We start from the raw sequence: 22417 nt of genomic DNA, 5'->3' as shown, positions 1-22417 counted from the left end.
ATTCTTACTAACTTTAGCATCGGAGTGCATACCGAGGGCCTCCCCCGATGCAGGGCCAGCGACCGGAGCGGCAGCAACCTCGCCTCATGTACCCGATCCACTCTGAAGATCCAACATCTCCATTATCCAACGTCTCCATTAATAATTAATGAGTTGTTCAAGAGTAAAATTCATTAACAGAATTGACGAGCTACTCGTGAGTAAAGTTCATGAATAAAATTAAGAAGTTGCTCGTAAGCAAAACTCGTGAACAAAATCAACAAGCTGCTGGCAAGTGGCTCATGAATAGTTGATTTTCTTAATAAGTCAAGCTCGAACAAGAGTTTGAGTTCGAGCTCATTAATTTTATGTCCAGCCGAATATGAGTAGGACAAAACTCAACACAACTCGATTATAGTCCTATCGGTCGATCTGGATTCTACTATTGATTCCCATTAGATACAATTGTAGAGATTTTCAAATTCTCAGATTGAACCAAACCAATCTCACACTTAGTAATCCCATATTGACAGATAGATTCAAATTTTTTTTTCGATCAGACTAAAACAACGTTGTTTTTAATATAGACCTTCACTACTATATCGTTTTCAATATACATAGACACATTTTAAATTTATCACACTAAATTATTATATTTTTGGGCCATATAAATTGGGCCTTGGGTCAGCCCAACAAATACCCTTCCTTCTTCCTTCACCCATAACACTAATAATAGAGATTCAAAGAAAAATAAAGAAAAAAAGAGTGGTTATAAAGTGGATAAAGCACCAAAGTATCCAATACCTTATATCCTAAATCACAAAATGAAAAGACCATAAAACCCAACCCAAAACTCATCCTACAAAGTAGAACTCAAGGACAAAACCGTCCTAACAAAACCTTCATATAACCAGAAATCAATCTCAGCCCGCCATAGAGCAGAAACAGTTTACTTTAGGCACAAAAGTTAAATCCGATGGCCCTCAAGCTACTTTCTCCTCCTCCTCCCTCTTATTTATCATCTCCCACTTCTCTCTTCGTCTTCTTTACATCAAATCCAAGGGGAAGAAGAAACCCCATTTCTAATTCAGTTCAATTTTTCCAATTGAGATCAAAGGGTACAAGTTTTAATTCTAGAATGCTGGTGAAGGCGTGTGTGAAAGTAGAGCAGAAGGAAATTGATCCTGATGTAGCTGGAAGTAATTGGGGGAAAGTTTCTGCTGTGCTTTTCGATATGGATGGAGTCTTGTGTAATAGTGAAGAGCCTTCTAGAATGGCAGCTGTTGATCTTTTTGCTGAGATGGGTGTTGAAGTTACAGTGGAGGATTTTGTGCCTTTCACTGGCACAGGTAAAATTTTTCCTTCTAGTTCTAATTGGCATTTTGATAAGGTCCAGATTTTTCCTATAATTTACTAAGGATTCCAAGCAAGATTAAACGAGCTGGTTTGACGGTTATTAATAACACTATATGTAAACATTTTAGATATTTTTGACAGTTTCTTTTGTGTGATTAACTTGTACGCGGAAGACTTAGTTGTTAAATATTAAACGTTCTAGAGATAATTGAGGTTTAGAAGCACCTATATGACAGTCAAATAAGGGTCATACTATTCCTTTCAAATTTTTTGTTACATATAAGGCTGTAACCTGAGGGCGAGCCTTGGGGCAACGGTAAACGTTGTTGTCGTGTGACCAAGAGGTCACGGGTTCGAGTCTTAGGAGCGGCCTCTTGCCAAATAAATTGGCAGGGAAAGGCTTGCTCACAGTACACCCTTATGGTGGGACCCCTCCCCGGACCCTCGCTCAGCGGGGACGCGTAGTGCGACCGGGCCGCCCTTTTTTTATATAAGGCTGTAACCGAGTGCTAGCCTTGGCATAACGGTAAACGTTGTTGTTGCTTCGAGTCTTAGGTGCGGCTTCTTACCAAAAAAATTGGGAAGGCTTACCCCAGTACACCCTTGTGGTGGACCCCTCCCCAGACCCTCGCTTAGCGGGGACGCGTAGTGCAAGTCAAGTTTTGGCTTGCTCATGCTCAGCTGAGCAGAAAATGGACGATCTCAAGCTCATGTTGGTGAGTTGATTGCGAGCAGCTTGTTTATATGTTCTCGGGCTTTGAAATCTACAAAATTAAAGTTTCGCCAAAAACTACTGAAGCTTACAAAAACGTAAAATCAAATCGTGTATTCTCTCCCTTCACTCCGTCCTATCCACTGCCATATTTTCCCAGTAAACTCATATCACTCTCAATCACCCTCTTCCAAGTTTGCTTAGGTCTTCCCCTACCCCTCACCATTGCATCCCTTTGCCATTCTTCAATCCTTCTAACCGGCGCATCAAGCGCTCTTCGTCTTACATGGCCGAACTAGTCGGTTTTTCTTCATTTTATTCTCAATAGATGTAACCCCTACTTTCGTCCTAATTATTTCATTCCTCACCCGATCATTTCTCGTATGACCACACATCCATCGCAACATACGCATCTCCGCCACCGATCGACATCTTATGAATGTGACAGTGTTTCACTGCCCAACATTCTGTACCATATAACAATGCAAGTCTAATTACCGTGCGGTAGAATTTTTCCTTCAATCTATTAGGCACGTCGGGGTTGCAAAGGAAACTCGTAGCACTCTTCCACTTCGACCAACCAGATTTAATCCTATGAGTAACATCTCCACCCACTTCTCCATCCGTTCGAACCAAGCTTGCTCACGAACCTGTTCATGAACATTATAATCGTGCTTGTTCACGAGTTTGTTCATAAACCTTTCAATGAGGCTCCTTGCGAGCTTTCGAGTCGAGTTTTATCGTGCTCAAGAGCCGAACACGGTCGAACCTTTACCGAGTTGAACACCAAGCCGCTCATGAGTGGCTCAGCTCATTTAAAACCATAGTTACATAGGTGTAAAATTGTTCTTGTTTGAAATGTTAATGGTATTTTATCATTTCATACATTAGGTGTAAATATGCACTCCCCAAAATAGAAGCAGATTTGAACCTTATCCCTTTTTATTAAGTTTTTTGAATTTTGAATTTGATAAAAGAAGATGTTATCTTTATGACTTTATCCTCTGATTTCATTAATACTAGGTGAAGCAAACTTCTTAGGAGGTGTTGCTAATCTTAAGGGAGTCAAGGAATTCAATACTGAAGAAGCAAAAAAGAGGTTTTTTGAGATATATCTTGAAAAGGCAATTATTCTTAATATCATCATCTGAATTTGTTATACACCATTGGTTTATTTGCCCTAATGTCATTTTTATTCTTGCAGTATGCAAAACCAAATTCTGGTATAGGATTTCCAGGTGCCCTTGAACTCGTTACCCAGGTAACATAAGTCAATTGTTCATGGTTCGCTTAATCGTCGAGGTTAATTTAGTTGGTATGAATGTAATGAGGGACTTTGTCTATTAGTGCAAAGATAAAGGTCTGAAAGTTGCTGTTGCATCTAGTGCTGATCGTGTCAAAGTCGATGCAAATTTAGCAGCTGCTGGTTTGCCACTGTCAATGTAAGCTAATTGAAATCACGGACGTCCTCATCATCAGGATATCTATATGTTGTTGTTTACTTGTGCATTATATTCTCTGAGCTTAATTAAGTAAACTGACCTTAACAGCATAGGCTTCAGATCTTTATTAGGTCTCAAGTTTTGAATTCCGTAGAATGTGATGTCAGTTTTATGGGAAGGCGTGAGCTAGCTAATTTCACTTTCTGATATGGCGTGAATCTTGAAACCTTGATGGCGGTGTATACTTGATTAAACACAAGCTGCACATGTATAGATCAATGCACTGAACTTTGTTGAGAGCCTAGAATGTAATCACGCCAAAATGACTTGGGATTGTGCATATGCTACTCAATTTCATTGAAACTCCATAGGTCTAGATTCTACTAAAGAGCGAATATCTGAGGGATGATCTATCCTAGCATGGTTAGTACTTAAATTATCTTGTTACCTTCTTTTATCAGGTTTGATGCTATTGTTTCAGCAGACGCTTTTGAGAATTTGAAGCCAGCTCCTGACATTTTCTTGGCTGCATCAAAGATCTTGAATGTTCCCCCTAGTGAGGTATGCTATTTGTTTGTGATTTAATTGTCTATATTTGTAACTTCTAGTTACATAAATTTTGTAAATGGTTAAATTTTACCACTTAAACTTATAAGGCTGCCCTTTGACATGGAATTTCTTTTAAGCCTTGTTATTTGTGGTAAATTTTCTTGATCTTGAGGCCAGAAAGATAATGAAATTTGTCAGCTAGAATTTTAGTTTTTGTTTTATTATTTTAAATTCGTAGAAATTTCTGTGAAGTAGGCTTATATTTTCCATGCTCATGCTCATTGTACTAATTATAATCCTTTTCGCTTGTAATTTCAGTGTCTTGTTATTGAAGATGCGCTTGCTGGAGTACAGGCTGCAAATGCTGCACAGATGAGGTAGATTTGCTAAAAACAAGTGTATTTGGTTTCATCAGGATATTTATTGTGAATAATTCTTCGTAAACCTATGAGAAATGCTTTGCAAAAGTGAGTGAGAAATGCAGACAACATTCGATTCCTTTTTCCCTATGCTAATCTCCTGTATTTATCATACGAGCCTTGCTTTTATGGTTTGATTGCTGATCTGTCTATACCATTCTTCACTTCTTGTAGATGCATAGCTGTGAAAACTACACTATCAGAAGAGACTCTAAAGAAGGCTACTCCATCCTTTATCAGAACGGATATAGGAAATATTTCTCTTGATGACATCCTCAATGGTGGATCTGATGGCTATAGTATGTAGCTCTGAAGATGTGACTTTGTACCATCAATAATTGGAATCATGGGGCTTCTTTTCCGTCATATTCTAATAATTTGAAAACACTTTTTTGTAATTGGTTTGCTTTGTAAACTTTTTTTTCTCCATAAACTATAAAGTGATTCCTTATACTCAATCAATTGGGTTTATGTTGTTATTTCAGACTTTTCGGAAAATCATATATGTCTTTGTTGTGCTCTTAGCTGTTTTATCCTGGTTAGTAGTTTAAGAGTGTATTCTAGCACAATAGATCTGATTAACATATACCATTGCAGATGAGGTGATTCAGGGACCTCAGGTTCTTTACACATCTGATCAAACTTCAGCAGCAATGCTTGAAGAAACAAGTAATGGACCAATTCTAAAAAATAATGCTACCAGTGGCATATCTGAGGGGTAAGATAGGTTCTTTTCCTTCAAAATTTCCATTGACACATGATCACAAGTCATCTAACAGTGTATGATCAACTTTAGGGTGGGTTTGATACGAAGGATGGGCGGGAGGGGAGCGGTTGGTTGCACAATACCCCTCCCTCCCACCCATTCTTCATACCAAACCCACCCTTAAAGTTTGTTCTTGTCATAGTTGTTAAAGGCCCGCCTAAAGCTCTAGGCTCACAAGGAACGAGGCCGAGCGCCTTAGCACCCCCTAAGACGCAGATTGTTTTCAAGGGAACAGCAAGACGCACCTTTGTACTAATGTAGGGTTTTAATCTCTACCATTGGATTAGACACATCTAGTGTCCAAAATAAACAACAAAAGAAGAAAAAAGAAGATTTTGAAGAGATGCAGATACACAATGGGAAATTGACTTTCTAGATGAGTATGATGAGGATGAAGTTTGATGAGAAGTAGTTGTTAGTCAACTTAGGATTTAGGATTTGGTTGAACTCTTGAATTTTAGAATATGGGGGCTATTGCATGTTAGAATTTATAATTAAGAATATTGTCATGATTTAGTATTTTTGCATTTTGATTTTAGAATTTATCATTTCTTATATTTTAAAGAATATCATTTATGGTTTCATATATTTTTATTCTTTTAATGCACTGTGTGTGGCTCAGGCGCTCGTCTGCACCTTGTGCCTTGCACCAAGGCTCCATGACCCTCTTGCACCTTAGTGCAGCATGCGCCTTTAATAATTATGGTTGTGCCTAATGAAGCAGACAATATATTGGTACTTCGAATAGCAGATTAAGTAAATCTTGTGTATTTATCATTGGGACGTTTAGATTCTGCTATTTCCATGACACCTAGATTTCATGTACAGTTCTTAACTTCTCCAAAAATGAACAGTTCTTTTGAAACTTTAGAAGGCTGTTGTCTTGTTGCCATTCTTTTTTCTTTGGATGTCTAGAAAATTGAATCTAATATCTGTAAGTACACATTGTAATTGTCTCTTTCTCACAAAGAAGATGAAGCTTTGGAATAACTACTTCAGGAAGCAGAAATAATTTGTGGACAGGTGTCAGGCTTCTCGGCGGAACATATTAAGATATGCAAGTTTGGGGATTGCTTTGTCTTGTCTGTTCTTTACCATCTCTAACCGGAAGGTAATTTTCATTAAAGAGAAAATAAGAATTGGTGATTGTAAATCAGTTAATTTTATCACCACAGTAGGATCAAGAATATGCAGGGTAAATCGCACACGTGTCCCCTCAACTTTTCCCTTACTTTTCTTATGGCCCTGAACTTCATAACCGAAACCGGTGATTCCATGGGAAGTGTAGTTCTAAACAACTTCAATTGTTGGAATTTTTCCATTTTGATATCGCCATTGGTTGAGGGCGAGCCTTGGCGCAACGGTAAACGTTGTTGTCGTGTGACCAAGAGGTCACGGGTTCGAGTCTTAGGAGCGGCCTCTTGCCAAATAAATTGGCAAGGGAAGGCTTGCCCCCAGTACACCCTTGTGGTGGGACCCCTCCCCGAACCCTCGCTCAGCGGGGACGCGTAGTGCGACCGGGCCGCCCTTTTGATATCGCCATTGGTTATTTTGACTTGGTCAACGACCATTATGTTAGTACAGAGTTCAAGGGCTTCAGTGTCCAGTTTTGAAAGTCAGGGGCCATTTAAAAAGTAAGAACAAAGTTGAGGGGCCATTTAAAAAGTAAGAACAAAGTTGAGGGGCCATGGGTGTAATTTACTCGGAATATGCAACTTAAGCTTTTGGAATAATAAATTGTTTAACAAAGAGGGCACCTTTATTTTACTTTCTTTTTTCCTTTTACTCTTCATTTTTGCAACCTATACATGTTTTAGGCAATGCAATATGCTTCTCCTCAGGCTATATGGAATCTGTTGTTTGGAGTTACTAAGCCAGATTTTGAGCAGAATAAAGGTAAAAGTACATCATATTGACTATATATAGTTTTTCAATTCCTCGTTATGACGTAATTTGGTTTTCATAATATCTGTGGTTAGTAACTAGCATATATTTGTTATAGGTAAGTCCAAATATTCACGAGTCCAGCAGTTCGTAGAGTATATATCTGATCTAGAAACCAGGTATCCAATAATTTCCCTTCTGACCAATGTAATTAAATAGTAGTATTTGCTGTCCCATTTGATCAAGTGCTTTTCATGTATTTGATATGTTCCGTATTTATTGTAATTGGTGTGTCAGAGGAACTGCACGTGTTGTACCGGAATTTCCACCTCAACTTGATTGGCTGAACTCAGCTCCCCTTCAATTCCAAAGGGTAAGACATATTGAGCTCAGAGAGATTGTGTTTAGAATATATTTATGTTCCCGATTGCTACTTTCTGCATCAGAGAGATCCATCCTTAAGTAATAGAATTCTGCTACATTTCAGAAAATTTTCCTCTTTCAAGTCTCTGTGTATAACTTTTAGTTTCTAATGTCAATTTCATGCAGGAGTTGAAAGGAAAAGTCGTGCTGCTAGATTTTTGGACCTACTGTTGCATAAATTGCATGCATGTTTTGCCAGATTTAGAATATCTAGAGAAAAAGTACAAAGATATGCCGGTACACCCTCTCTCTCTCTCTCTTCTTTCCTTTCAGTTATCGTTATTTGTTGACTGCTAAAAATTCTAATTATTTGTTCTCGGAAACGATAAGACTCCTAATTGAATATGAATAACGATAAAAAATGACAAGAAATGAGATATTACAGTATTTTTTGTTCAAGGTTTTGTATGATGTTTCTTGCCATCACTCTTTTTCTTTTCCCCCCAAGTTCTCTTGTTCTTTTTATATCTACTTGACTTATTCAGGATTTGGTGTTATTCCACATGATGTTTTTGATAATGCTTATGCAGTTTACAGTTGTGGGGGTGCATTCAGCTAAGTTTGACAATGAGAAAGATTTAGAAGCAATTCGGAATGCAGTATTACGCTATAACGTCTCTCATCCAGTAAGTTCAATTTATTTGAAGTGAGCAATAAACATATTTATAATCTAAGCATGGTTTTGGTATCGTGGAGCTCTATGCATATTTGAGGTAACTTCATGCCTGTTAGTGAAAAACATAAACCAAATCCTCAACTATCATAGTTATCAATGGCGCACCTCAGGCTCAAAAGACGCTAGGCTCCGGGCATGTCACCTGAGAAGCCAAAAGGCAGGCTCTATTCTGAGTGCGCCTTTCTGAGGCTAAGGCCCGCCTAGGCTCAAATTTTAGAAGCTACCCTGTTTTTTTGGGTTCCAAGTTAAAAATAGGATGTTTTAATCAAAATCCTTTCCTATTTATATGATCAATGGCTGAAATTAAATTAGAACAAAAAGAAATAAATAAAAGGAAAGAAGATCTGATGGCAGAAATATCGCAAAGAACAACACAAAATACACTGCTCCATTTTGAGGTGTTCAGGAGTGTTGCAAATAGAGACCTTAGTCTTGACGAGAAGTAGTTATTAGATTATTAGTTAATTAACCTGGGATTTGGTTGGATTTCAGTCTTTATATTTAACATTTTTATTATGAATTATGATTATGGAAGGGTTGGTAGTTAATTTGGATTATGATTAAGATTATGGATAATTTGATATGATTTGGTATTCGAATATTTTTTGCATTTTAGAAATGATAATTGTTGTTCTTTATGATTTTATATATTATTTTTCTTTAGTGCGCCTTTGTCGCTTAGGGCACACGCCTAAGCCTTGCACCTAGGCTCCAGGACCCCTTTGCGTCTTAGTGCACCTTGCACCTTTAATAACTATGTCAACTATAGTTCCAAATAAAATAGAGATAGCAACAGACTTGTAGTTGCACCATTCAAGAATTCAAGTATTTATGTTGGCCGCACTTTGATTTTCATGCTAGCTTCCTTTATTGTGGCAAGCATCGAGGTTGTTCGACAAGGATTGATGGATCAAATAAATATGAAGACTCCTTGATACTGAAGAAAAAGCCATAAACACATTATATTTTCAGTTTGTCAATAATGATTCAAAAATCTTAGTCTTCTATAGAATATAAGGTTGTGAATTTGATATCCGTGCCCGACTCTTGCAACAAGCATATCCAACTAACTGGGGAAAAACTCTGTTTAAGAATTCATTGATATTTCACAAGCACACCATATACTTTCTATTGAAACATGACTTCATTTCAATTGCTTCTTCACTCGAATAATTAAATACATTCATATTGTTTAATCTTAATCTAGTCTCTCTATCAGTATAGGTTGTCAATGATGGAGACATGTATTTATGGCACGAGCTAGGTATCAACTCATGGCCTACATTTCTCCTGGTTGGACCCAATGGTATTGTCCTAGCACAAATATCAGGAGAAGGCCGCAGAAAGGTACGGTATGCATTAGCAGCTATAATTTGATTTAAAATTCATATATGTGATTCTCGGTTAAAGCAAAATTTGGAGATACTTGTCAAATAAGTACATTATCGATGCATCCATGTATTTTTTTCAGCAATGACAGAGAATAAGTGAATAACTCTTTTACCTTATTAAATTTAGGATCTTGATAATTTGGTGGAGGCAGCTCTTCAATATTATGGTGGGAAGAAGCTCCTGGATAACACATCAATTCCCCTGAGCTTGGAAAAAGATAATGATCCTCGTTTATTTAGCTCTCCCTTGAAGTTTCCTGGAAAGCTGGCAATTGATGCAGTTAACAACAGGCTTTTCATTTCAGATAGTAACCATAACCGAATAGTAAACCATCTCTCTCTCTCTCTAGCACACTTTTAGAGAATAAGGTGAACATGAGGTTTTTGTACTTCACACCAAAATGCTAGTGTCAACTATGTTTGTTTATCATAATCTGCAAGTGGTCTTTACTGGGAAGCACCGACACAGGTACTCATACGGGTGTAGGTGTGCAAATGGAATTTTTAAAAATACGACACCGGCACGGTAGGGACACGCCAAATTTATATATTCATAAGTCACGATATACTATAAATAACATCCATAATAACTAATAAGTCATTAATTCATCAAAAAGAAATATTTAATACTCCAAACTATTTAGACCGCCAAAAGAGGCGGTGGTTGCTATATTCTTTTTTTTAGATTTAGATTTTTTTTTTCATTGAGGTTTTATTTTAGGTAAAATTATTAAAGAAAAACCCCTATATTAATTAACTGAGAAGCCGTGTCCCCGATGTGTTCCAGAAGTGTCTCCGAAGTGCTCCCATATTAAAAAAAAAAAAAAAGAGGGGACACTTATTTTGGATTGTTGAGTGCGTGTCCCCGGAGTGTCCGACACTCGTTTCTCCTAGAAGTGTCGGTGCTTCCTAGGGTCTTTAATAGTTTAAATTTCTGTAATATAAAGGCTGCAAGGATGTGGAACACTTAACCTTGAATTGACATTTGGCCATCATGTCATTCTCAAATGCAGGTGGTTACTGATCTAGATGGGAACTTTATTGTCCAAATTGGGAGCAGCGGAGAGGAAGGTTTTCGTGATGGTTCCTTCGATGAAGCCGCGTTTAATCGCCCTCAGGTGAAAATCTAATTATATGTTAATTTCTCAAAAATATCTCATGGCTTAGCATTTTCTCTCTAGTTTTATTTAAGCTTCCTTTTCATTCCCAAACATTTGGAGTAACATGTCAGCTATGTGCTTTTCCAGGGTCTTGCTTATAATGCAAAGAAAAACCTCTTGTATGTTGCAGATACTGAAAATCATGCTTTGAGGTAAGCAGGAATTTAAAACCATCCTGTAATTGTTTTCAAGTCTTAGCTAGCTCTGGCTTGCTCGTTATATTAGCTGAAAAAACGTGACCTCATTTTCTCAACGACGCTTTGGCTCATACTTGTTCAACTTTGTTTCTGTTGTAGAGAGATTGATTTTGTCAATGACATAGTGAGAACTCTTGCTGGAAATGGAACCAAAGGTTCTGACTACCAAGGAGGAGGAAAAGGAACCACCCAGGCAAGACCGAAGAAAAATGAATTTCGGATGCATATCGAAATGCTTTGTCTACATAAAATTGAACAACTTCAAGCGCATATTTAGTACATATAACTCTTTGTACATATATAGTACATATGTCCTGTGTATTAACATCTTTGTATGCACCTTTCTACAGCTTCTCAATTCTCCATGGGATCTCTGCTTTGAGCCTGTAAATGAGAAAATTTATATTGCAATGGCTGGCCAACATCAGATATGGGAGCACAATACGGCTAACGAAATTACCAGAGCTTTCAGTGGTGATGGTTATGAGAGAAACTTAAACGGATCAAGGTAAGATACCGGAATAGGTTTACCCTTACCGTCTCAGTTAACTTCCACACGTTCTTTCTCAGTTCCTGACTAGATTTTCATGCGTAATTTATAATCTTGAAGAAGTTTTCTGACTATGATTCTTCTTGTTTCATTAGCTCCACGAGCACATCATTTGCGCAACCTTCTGGCGTCTCACTATCTCCTGGTAACATTTTTAATTTTCCGGCATATCATTAAAAACTTCCAGTGCCACTTATAAATCATTGCTTGAAGGTTTAAGTGTAGTAAAATTTTTAATTTGATCATCATTTATAGATTTGAAGGAGCTATATGTTGCTGATAGTGAAAGTAGTTCCATTCGAGCTGTTGATCTGAAAACAGGAGGATCACGGCTGCTGGTTGGTGGTGATCCATTTTTTGCTGAGAACTTGTTTAAGGTAATTTATTGTCTGGCTAATAGGAAAAATTCTATAATGGTCCGAGACCATTCAGGAGGTGACACAGAAGCACCACTGCGATGTGTCACCTCATGATTGATCCGTGACCAGTTGGTCCGGACCACTGTGGAAAGTCTCGGGTAATAGACCATTTGCAACATTTACTGATATACTATTTTTTTTTTCCAAAACAAAAATGTATAAAATGTGGAACCATCATTTCGGTTTATTGAAGTTTATGCTTAGCAACTTTTGCACTTATTGATCTTCCATTCGTCCCCCAAAAATTAATTTTTCAGTTTGGAGATCATGACGGAACAGGGTCTGAAGTACTCCTTCAACATCCATTGGGTGTATTATGTGCTAAAGATGGTCAAGTATATGTAGCAGATAGCTATAATCACAAGGTAAATTAATAATTGTTAAAGATATTTAAGACACTTCTAACTTCTACAAAAGACTACATGGGTTTCGGGCAAAAGTTAAATTTAGTGCTCCTACTTGACACAATTTGTTTTTGGCCCCTGCATTTCATTTTTGGCACATTTGACCCCTGTACTTCAATTTTTTGTAAAATTTATCCCTTGACAGAAAATATATTCCATGGTAGATTGTTCCATTGGCAATGTATTATGCCCGTCGTTACACAAGTTTAGAAAATAGTTTGACCACATGCTGGCATGTGGAATTTACTGGTAACTGAATTATCCATAAAGGTCCATATTTTGTTAAAGGTTGGATATAAGTATAGGCGCCAAATGTGCAAAAATCTAAGTATAGGGACCAGAAGTGATATAAATCCTGCCAAGTACGGGGGTTAAATTTCAGCTTTTCTCATGCATTTTGGAATCAATACATTGGTAACTCGCTCGTGTTGTTAATTTCTCTTCCTGATATCTTCCACCCTTTTAAATTTTGCTCGTCTTTTTCTTTTCGATTTCAGATCAAGAGGCTAGATCCTGCCACTAAAAGAGTTAGTACAATAGCAGGAACAGGCAAAGCTGGATTCAAGGATGGAAAAGCACTGGCTGCGCAGCTTTCAGAGCCATCCGGAATCATTGAAGCTGAAAATGGTGATTTACTTATCGATCAAATGCAATACACAGCTCTTCACAATAATAAAATTTGCATTTTTTGATATTTCCTTCTTGAATTCGATCAGCATCGTCTATCTGTTTCAACAACAAATAAGCATATTTCAATGTTTTTCTTGTTATTGCAGGGAAACTTATAATAGCTGATACAAACAACAGTCTTATCAGATATATAGATTTGAACAAGAAAGAAACCGAAATTCTTACTTTGGAGCTGAAAGGAATTCAGCCTCCTGCTCCAAAATCCGGATCCCCTAGACGTCTCAGGCGACGAACATCAGCTGATACACAGACAATTAAAGTTGATGGAGGTTCATCTAGAGAGGGAGATCTTTATCTCGAAATATCGTTACCAAACGATTGCCATTTCTCAAAGGTCAGGGTCCAATCCTCAGGAATATAGTTTATATTAACCCCAGTTGCTTTTGCTACATGTAAGCTATATGCAAGAAAACTTTGATTTGGAAGTGTTTGACGTTTTTGAAACATTTCAGATATTGAAACTTCCGGAAACTTGTATGAAATGTTTCGTGTCATGTTTCCTTAACTTAAGAAAATTGGAAACTCGTTCTTGAAATTTGAAAACTCGTTTCCTTATTATGTTACTTCTTTGTAATGTCCATATATGTATTAAAAAGAAATTAAACATACATCCTTATAATTTTAAAAATTTATAGATGTAAATGCCCTTATATTTTCATTATTTACACGTTTCCTCCACATCCCGTTCCCTATATCTCTTACATATGTCGTTTGTCAGTGCCTGTTTCCATTTCGGTTTCTGTTTCCATGTAACATAGCATATACGCAGTCTGTTACCTTTTCATAAGCTCATCTCTTTATGCTTAATCATATACTCCCTTGTGCATAAATGTAGGAAGCACGAAGTAAATTTCTTGTCGAAACTGAGGCTGAAAACGGAATTTCGATTGAGCCCTCTGATGGATATCTTAGTCCAGAAGGAACTGCAGTCCTTCATTTTAGGAAATCCTCTGTATCAGCTTCAACAGGGAGAATAAATTGCAAGGTATGCCTACTTCATTTTAGTCCATATACTTCGCACAATTTGTCACTTTAACCCTGTTTTTTTTTTATGTTGACACATTTAGCCCTGTACTCTTCACAAACAATGTGACCTTTAACTGGGGATTCTGCTAGCAATTATAACACATCAGCACCCGGTCAAACTAATTTTTCCAATTGTTATCCATTAAAAACTTAACGAAATGATGATCTAGACGAATTTGACTACATCATGGCTCTTTTTTAATCCATGTCACCTTTAATGCAGTTTAGGGGTCATAATGTTATAGTTCAGGGACAATTATTGTAATTTACCCAATTGTTTAGCGGCATCTACTGCAAATGGAACTATATCTCAGGAGCTAAACTTTACGAAAAATTAAAGTACAACAGGGGTCAAATTGATAAATAGTGGAAAGTAGAAGGACTAAAATTCAGCTTTTTCCTGGTTAGGGGTGATTGGTATTTGGTTTCATGAACTAGAAATAAAATGAGAATTTCATAGGATAGAACTTTGGACTATTTCACACATTTTGAAAACAAGGCATGTATGTAGACAATGTCAAAGAATCAATTAACCCAAAAGCTTAAGCTGATATTTTTCTTTACCAACGCAACTCGTGTTGCAAAATTTTGCATTTTTTTTTACTTTGTCAAATTTGGCCGATAAAGACCTCAGACTGAAAACTTTCAAGAATTAAAGTTGTTTAGTATCATATTTACTATGGAACCATATTTTTTATTTTTCAAAATCATCATTTTTTGAGTTTTCTCTCTCTAAACATTATCTTTCTCTCTCATAAAAAAACAACACCTAAATTACCTCAAACCTAAAAAGTTAAAGAATTAAAGTTGCTTAAAATATCATTTAACTCTTGAAAATTTTCATTTCGAGGTCGTTATCGGCCAAATTCTGACAAGATGAACCCAAATGCAAAATTTTACAAACCAACCAGGCTGCGTTTGCAAAATAAAATACCACAAGTACCCATTTACAAATCAGCGAAACCACAGGGCATCTATATGCAATCAACCCTAACTTTTATTATTAGCTCTGGCATACCTCTACATTGTGAACACCCTCTGCCCTCTGAACTTGAAGTCTGTATAACACTGACCCATCTTATTATGTGTTGAAATTTTATCAATAAATGAGGTTGTCAGAATTTGAATCCTCGACCATTTGGTCTAAGACGCTCTTATAGCTTTTATTATAATTTCTCATGTAAACCTACCTATTGGTTGATCTATGCAGGTTTACTACTGTAAAGAAGATGAAATATGTTTATATGACTCACTTCTGTTTGAAGTTTCCTTCCAACAAGAAATCTCAGACTCTACCCCTTCAAAAGTCACACTTGCTTATACTGTCAAGCCCAAAGCTTCAACAACTATTGGTATCTGAAAATAATTCTATGCCAACCAATTGTAAGATCCCTTCAAATATTTAGACTTATGAATTTCAATTTAATGTCTGTTTCGTTAGGATTGAGAAACAATTGTTCATAGCTATTTCGGAAGGAAAATTAGCTAACTTCTACCAGCTACTAGCAAGAACAAACTAACAGCAGATATGAACAACTGAACCAAACATAACTTTAGCGGCTGTACTTTAACTGTTGTTGAAATTCAGCTCATCACACCGTCGGGAGTGCATCATAAAGTCACCCGTTAAATGGCAGGTGTGACATGTCATACAACTTATAAACGCTCCATTTAACAGGTCATGTGGTGCACGCTTAACGATAATCGAAGTACACAGTTTAAGTGTTTGTTTGGTTCTCCTGTTGTTTTACTCGAAACAATATGTATACAGTGTTTGTTTAGGATTTAGAAACAACTACTGATAGCTAATTTGAAAGATAATTCAGCTAATATCTACCCGTAACACAACAAACAGTGAACAATAACACAACAACAACAACAACAAAGCCTTAGTCCCAAAATGATTCGGGGTCGGCTAACATGAACCATCATATGAAACCGTGCAATCAAATCGTGTCAGCGACACAAATTCTCCCCCTCCACTCTATCCTATCCACTACCATATTCTCTTCAATTCCTAGTAAACTCATATCACTCTCGATCATCCTCCTCCAAGTTTGCTTAGGTCTACCCCTACCCCTCACCACTACATCCCTTTACCACTCTTCAGTCCTCCTAACGGGCGCATCAAGCTCTCTTCATCTTACATGGCCAAACCACCTTAGTCGGTTTTCCCTCATTTTATTCTCAATAGATGTAACCCCTACTTTTGTCCTAATTATTTCATTACTCACCTTATCCTTTCTCGTATGACCACACATCCATCTCAACATACGCATCTCCACCACCGACATTTTATGAATGTGACAGTGTTTCACTGCCCAACACTCCGTACCATATAACAATGCTGGTCTGATTGCCGTGTGGTAGAATTTTTCCTTCAATCTATTAGGCATGCCGAGATCACAACAAACAGTGAACAATAACAACGAAACTAAATAGATATTTTTGTACAACTAGATATCAAAATATAGACAAATAAAAGCAATAAGCTGTCGAGTAGTCGTTATAAAATAATGTAAAGTAGTGACTTCCAAGGTTGCAATAATTTCTAATGTTTTGTTTTTATGTTGATGTTGACAACTTGTTATATCTTCTTAACGTTTTAATCCTGGGAGGGAGACAATGAAAGCTGATTATTGTTCTACATCAGGATATACTGAATAGATGTTACATCATGGAGATAAATAACTCAAAGGATGTGTCAATTCTGGTTTTCGTGAAATAATCGTGTTATGTTGTTTATATTTTCTATCTGATTTTATTATAGGCTTCATATATGTTTAGCTTATGCATGTACTTGTCTAAAAAATTCAAATGCCCCATGTACTTTGAAAAAGTTCTATTTACCTCCCGAACTTGCTTCAAGTAACTAGTTGTCTTTCTGAAAGGTACCTATTAGTCCATGAACTTTTTTTAAAATGATCTATTAGCCTCGTGAACTTGCTTAAAGTATATACATTTTAACTTTTCCAAAATCTCTTTTTACCCCCACGTGGATTTTAGAGGGTTAATAGATCACTCTAAACAAGTTCAGGGACGGTTACTAGAGATGTATTAAGCCGATTTTATATGGTATAAATACAATAAAAATTGATATCTGTATAAGTCGGGTTGTCTCGTATTATCTGTTACATGTGGAGAAGAAAATAAAAACTAGGGTAAATTTCAAAAAAATTACCTTTATGGTTACACTCTGTGTCAATGTGGATTTTTTTGAATCCACACGGAGGTCTTTTTTTTGTGACTAGGAGATGACCGAGCTTTTTCGCATTGCTAAAAACAATGATTTTTTTTTACACTTTTAAAATGACAGTTGATGACTTAAAATTGAAAAACTCCAAGAATTAATGATATTCTAAACAATTTTAATTTTTGAATTTTTTAATTTTGAGGTCATTTGAGTGTTTCGTGAGGAAATAGAAAGCTCCGAAAATGCTAATTTTGGAAAATAAAAAATTTGGTTCCATAATAAATGTGACACTAAACAATTTTAATTCTTGAAATTTTTCATTTTGAGATCGTTAACGGTCATTTTTATAACGTCAAATTAAAAGATCCTCGTTTTTAGTAATGTGAAAACCTTAGTCCCCGTCTAGACAAAAAAAAAAAAAAAAAAAACCACAAACATGCAATTGACAAAAAGTGCAACCAATTTTTTTTTTCCTTAAAATTATGTAGTCAGAATGGGTGCAAGGGTAAATTGTATTTATAGCACTTGAACTATATCGCTATTAATATTATAATTTTTAAACTATTTTTTAACATATTTTTTTGTTTTAAATTTATTATTGTAACCTTAAAGTTCAAATCAACAAAACTTTATTAAAAAAACGAAATGATAGGTAATATCGGTATTTGATCCTAATTTATGGTGATATAGGAAAAAGTTAATGATGTAGTTAAACTTTTTTTTGGTAAATATTTTGTTAACTTTTATATTTTGTTAACTTTTTTTTTTATGAATTTTTATTGTTTTAACTTTAATGTTGGAGTAACGTAAAATTTGTCAAGAAATGAAATTTATACGCTATAATGTTAGTTGCCTAATAATTTAGGAAGTTGTAATGCATTTTACCCAACAAAAATGACAGGGTAAATAAGTTATACGATTTTGAATTTTGCATATTACACTAGTTAATTTTTACACTTTAAAATATACATTTAGAAGCCCTAAATTTTTTTAAATAAATTATTTAGTCTTTCCATTCAAAATATTGTTAGACAAATGTTAAATTTTATATCATCTATTAATATTTTATAATGCTCGATAAACTTATCAGTTTATATAAAATTTAATTTTTGGCTGACAAAATTCTGAATAAAAACATCAAGGATTTTATAATATAGTTTTTAAAATAAAGAACTGAGTAGTATTAGTATGAAGAAACTTAAAAATTAATAAATTTACCTAAAATAATAACAGTGTCAAATGTATCATGCCAATCGGGTTAAAAGATTCAAATGATTTCTTATTTTGTCTAGTTACATTTAATATATCTTATTCTTATTCAATTACATACAACACTCCCATGAACTTTTAAAATTCCTAATTATTTGTCTATTTGATATTTTCTTTTTAATATATAGCAAGCACTTTGACACATGATGTGGTGTATCTCTTATTTTCTGCATCCAACAAATTGTATTGAGAAATACTGAGTTATTAAATACAATTGGACAAGAATAACCTATTCACAAGCCCCAGTACCTGTCCAGGCCCGTGTCTATTGGGCCGGGTTTGGACAATGAAAATTATTCTTAGGCCCAGTTTAGTTCGGACCGTTAAAGCCTGTTTATTTTTTGGGCAGGTTTGAGATTAATAAAAATAGTATGGGCCAGTCCAGTCCGAACCTGCCTTATTAATATTAATTAGAAAAGTTATAGAGAAAATTATACAGAAATTCATCTTTTAAAAACTATTTACAACTATATCAAGTCATAATTTTGGATTATGTCAAACTAGTAAAATCAGTACTTTTAATATATTTTAAGGATTAGAATTTATAAATTAGAAGTTTAAAATATATTTTCTAGGGTTTATGATTTATAAATTTGAATCTAGATTTTTTAAATTATAGTGTAAAATTATAATATATAGAAAATAATGACATATTAAGAATTAAGTTTTGTGATATGATTTAGTTGTAATTTAGTACTTAATTTATGATATTCATGTATTTCACCCAAAGTTATATATGTATCACTAAATATTTATTTTTAAATATAAATTTTATTTTTTATAATTAAAAACAATATTTTTTTTTTAAATGGGTTTATATGGACTGAGTTTGGTATGAACATTATTATATAAAAGTCTGTTATGCTTGACCTGAATACAACATGATCCATAAACACGTCTAGATAAGAATAAAGTGTCATTCGAAACTTTTTGATAGTTTTGATAGCTCAGAAGACGGTTGCAGTTTTAGATAGTCAGAAGAGTCAACAGATGGATTAGGCCTATATATTATATATTATATGTTGACATGTGGAGATGAAATTAAAAATTATTTAGTGATAGAATAGTTGGAAGAATGCAAGTTTTTCTTTTTCTGCAATTACATTGGGATTGAGATTTGGTTAAATTATAAAAATGAGGAAATGAATGTATTGATTGAGGGAGACAAGAAAGAGTCAATTCCAAAAACTCTAGTTTCTTTCTTTCTTTCTTGCTCAGTCAGAACAGAACAAAGCAGGTTTCAGCTGGCAATTATATAATTTAATATTAATTTTATTGTAAATGAATAAAATTCAATTTTACCATGTGATTTTCTTTATTGTATTGACTCATTTTTCAATTTATTCAAAAGAAATTAAGAAAAAAGTACATCTTTATAACTATTTTTATGCTTTTATAAAAGTCTTTTTGGATAAAGAGCCATGTTGAATGTTGAATGAAATTCTCTGTTGAATGTCTTAAAAGTATATTCATCTTCTGTGATTTAATTTAGAAGAAAATTAGCATGTAAGGAGACACATTAAATCGCGCGTGAGATGATTGTTAATTGGGTGAGGAAGAACTAATATTCTCCGAAGTTGTAGATGCGGTGAAACAAGTATATTTTTAACGTAACGATATTTTTTATAGATTAGAGACTAAATAATATTTTAATTAATCCTACATAACCATGGTTTATTGGGATGTTTCACTTTTTAGTGAGTATCGACACGTGTTACAAACATATGGAAAACTCTAAAGAGGGTTCGACAAAGAGTTGTGAATGAAACACATGCTATAGGGGACAATATGGAATCTCCGCTAACTCTAGACTAGTGAGTCAACATTAGACTTAGGTGATCCACTATAGTCCATTGGGGACAATGAGGTTCGCATATGACCTTGGAGAATGACTTCACAGGCTATCAGGGTTGTAGTGCGTGTTCCTACGATGGGTGAGATTTGATACACATGAGAATCAAAAGTGATTTACGTGTATGTACTTAGATTCGGCCCTACTCTTGAAAGTATGAATTTACTGAATACTTATAGTTGCATGAAAGAAATCTCTTAGTTATCAGTTGGTCGGTTGTATATTTGGAGAAATCTCGACGCCATATCGGATTTTGGTATAGTCCAATTTGTCTCCATCATATTGGCTTAGATGTGAGATATCAGATTCCAATACAATACACAATTTACAGAGTTCATTCAACTTACAATTCGTTTGATACAATATTAGGGTTTCATGATTTAATGATTTTCATTTAATTTTTTGGACAAAAAGCATTATTAGGCCCTGATCTTTCATTTTTTTATTCATTAACCCATTGATCTTTTATTCGGATACATTAAGCCCCTAATCATTTATTTTTGGTCTCATTAAGCCATTTATGACCAAAAAAATTAATTTTGAACATAAAAATCGGTTAACAGACTGTTATTCATTGTATCTACATTCGAAATTTGTATTTTTCACTGTTTGAAAGCAGTTTTGGATGTATAATATGGTTGTAGAAAAACTGTAAAAACCTTAATTCAAACTGTAAAATTATTTTTGTTTAATAATTTCAAATACAGATGAAGTTAATAACGTATTTTTAAAAGAATTAAATTTCCATAACTTACTAATTTGGTTATAAAGGGCTTAATGAGACCATAAATAAATGATGATCAGAGCTTAATGTATCCAAATAAAAGATAAATGGCTTAATGAACTAAAAAATGAAAGATCAGGGATCTAATTATGTTGTTTGCCTTCTTTTTTTTCAACCTCAAACTCCCCTAAGTTTATTATTCAACCTCCGAAAGATTTTATATTCACATCCCTCTCCTATACTATATTTCCCTTTTATCCACCTAAAATTGTAATTCAACCCATATTTTAATTTTTAATTTTCCGTTTGATCTTTGTATTATTTACTTTTTTACTATTAGACTAATTTCACTTTTGGTCCATATCTTTATTTATTTTTACCTTTTTATCTCTAAACTAATTTCACTTTTGATCCATCTTTATTTATTTTTACTATTTTACCTTTATACTAATTTTACTTTTGGTTCATATACTTTATTTTATTTATATTTTTGCCCCAAAAATTAATTTTGACCAAAATTTTTATTTTTTCAATTCATTTTAGTTTTATTATTTATTATTTTATTTTTAAAATATATTTTTATGCATTTTCTTTGATAATTGTATTTCAATTTCTTTTTTCTGACCGTTTTTTATTTTAATGGTTGAAGTAATTGATTTTAATTTCTATAATTACATGTGATTTAATTTATCAATGCAGAACATGTAAGTATAAAAATTATTGTTAAAAAGAATTCACAACTCTAATTGATTCTCTCATTTGAACCAAACAATCACAAATAAAAACAGAGAATATATCATTCTCTTTCCGAAACATACACAAACAGATAGAGAAATTATGGGTCATTCATTTCTTTTCTTCTTGTATTGATTTCTGAATTTCTTTCCGTTACCCCAACACGAACCAAACACCTCTTTGTTATTGCATTTATATCTTTCATAATCAGGTAGCATATAATGATCACGTAACACGATTATAACTCGAGAATCCAATTTGAGTTAGATGAAACATTATTAAATGAAATTAAGAAGATAATAATTTAAGTTAGAGATTAAGCAAGGGATTGATTGCAAAGCAAGGCATGCACTCGTGTGCAAGTTGTCTTTATTTTTTTGGGGTAATCTAATAAATCATGTGAAGTCAATTATTTTATAGAAAATATGTATGGAAAGAAGAGGACAGATTATCTCCCTATATACCTAGCAAATTAAATTTGGAATCTTGGATAATTTAAATTTTATAGCATGTGAGGTGTGCCCCTTTTCTTCATTTTATTTATGTTTTTTAAATCAAATTATTATACTTCAACTTGACACCCCTAAAACGCGTTGGTTCC

General features: G+C 34.5%; 1 protein-coding gene across 3 annotated transcripts; it reads left to right on the top strand.

The window, feature by feature from the left end:
• The first annotated feature begins 862 nt into the window (after window positions 1-862).
• Window positions 863-16937, top strand: LOC136205309 (protein SUPPRESSOR OF QUENCHING 1, chloroplastic). 3 transcript variants are annotated; one of them, XM_065995842.1, is made up of 28 exons: window positions 863-1328; window positions 3071-3171; window positions 3252-3308; window positions 3395-3489; window positions 3951-4050; window positions 4357-4415; window positions 4632-4756; window positions 5055-5175; window positions 6247-6334; window positions 7041-7119; window positions 7226-7286; window positions 7405-7480; window positions 7657-7767; window positions 8061-8156; window positions 9431-9553; window positions 9725-9922; window positions 10611-10715; window positions 10845-10909; window positions 11054-11147; window positions 11305-11462; window positions 11600-11649; window positions 11760-11881; window positions 12181-12288; window positions 12825-12954; window positions 13104-13351; window positions 13853-14002; window positions 15254-15426; window positions 16697-16937. In XM_065995842.1, the coding sequence occupies exons 1-27, from the start codon at window positions 956-958 to the stop codon at window positions 15401-15403; spliced, it is 3243 nt and encodes a 1080-aa protein (XP_065851914.1). In that variant the 5' UTR covers window positions 863-955; the 3' UTR covers window positions 15404-15426; window positions 16697-16937. The 3 variants fall into 3 exon arrangements, with proteins under 3 accessions (XP_065851914.1, XP_065851915.1, XP_065851913.1); XM_065995843.1 differs by lacking the exon at window positions 16697-16937 and having other exon boundaries at window positions 864-1328; window positions 7065-7119; window positions 15254-15541; XM_065995841.1 differs by lacking the exon at window positions 16697-16937 and having other exon boundaries at window positions 864-1328; window positions 15254-15541.
• Window positions 16938-22417: the final 5480 nt, after the last annotated feature.

Source organism: Euphorbia lathyris, chromosome 9 (genome assembly GCF_963576675.1).
Source record: "Euphorbia lathyris chromosome 9, ddEupLath1.1, whole genome shotgun sequence".
Classification (NCBI taxonomy): domain Eukaryota; kingdom Viridiplantae; phylum Streptophyta; class Magnoliopsida; order Malpighiales; family Euphorbiaceae; genus Euphorbia; species Euphorbia lathyris.
This window is presented reverse-complemented; position numbering and strand designations above follow the sequence as displayed.

Excerpts from the sequence above, each read along its gene's own strand:
- LOC136205309 (XM_065995842.1), top strand. The coding sequence starts at position 956 with ATGGCCCTCAAGCTACTTTCTCCTCCTCCTCCCTCTTATTTATCATCT. Across the intron at positions 7,120-7,225 it reads AGATTTTGAGCAGAATAAAG|GTAAGTCCAAATATTCACGA; the intron begins GTAAAAGTACAT and ends TATTTGTTATAG. Across the intron at positions 11,882-12,180 it reads TTGCTGAGAACTTGTTTAAG|TTTGGAGATCATGACGGAAC; the intron begins GTAATTTATTGT and ends TTAATTTTTCAG.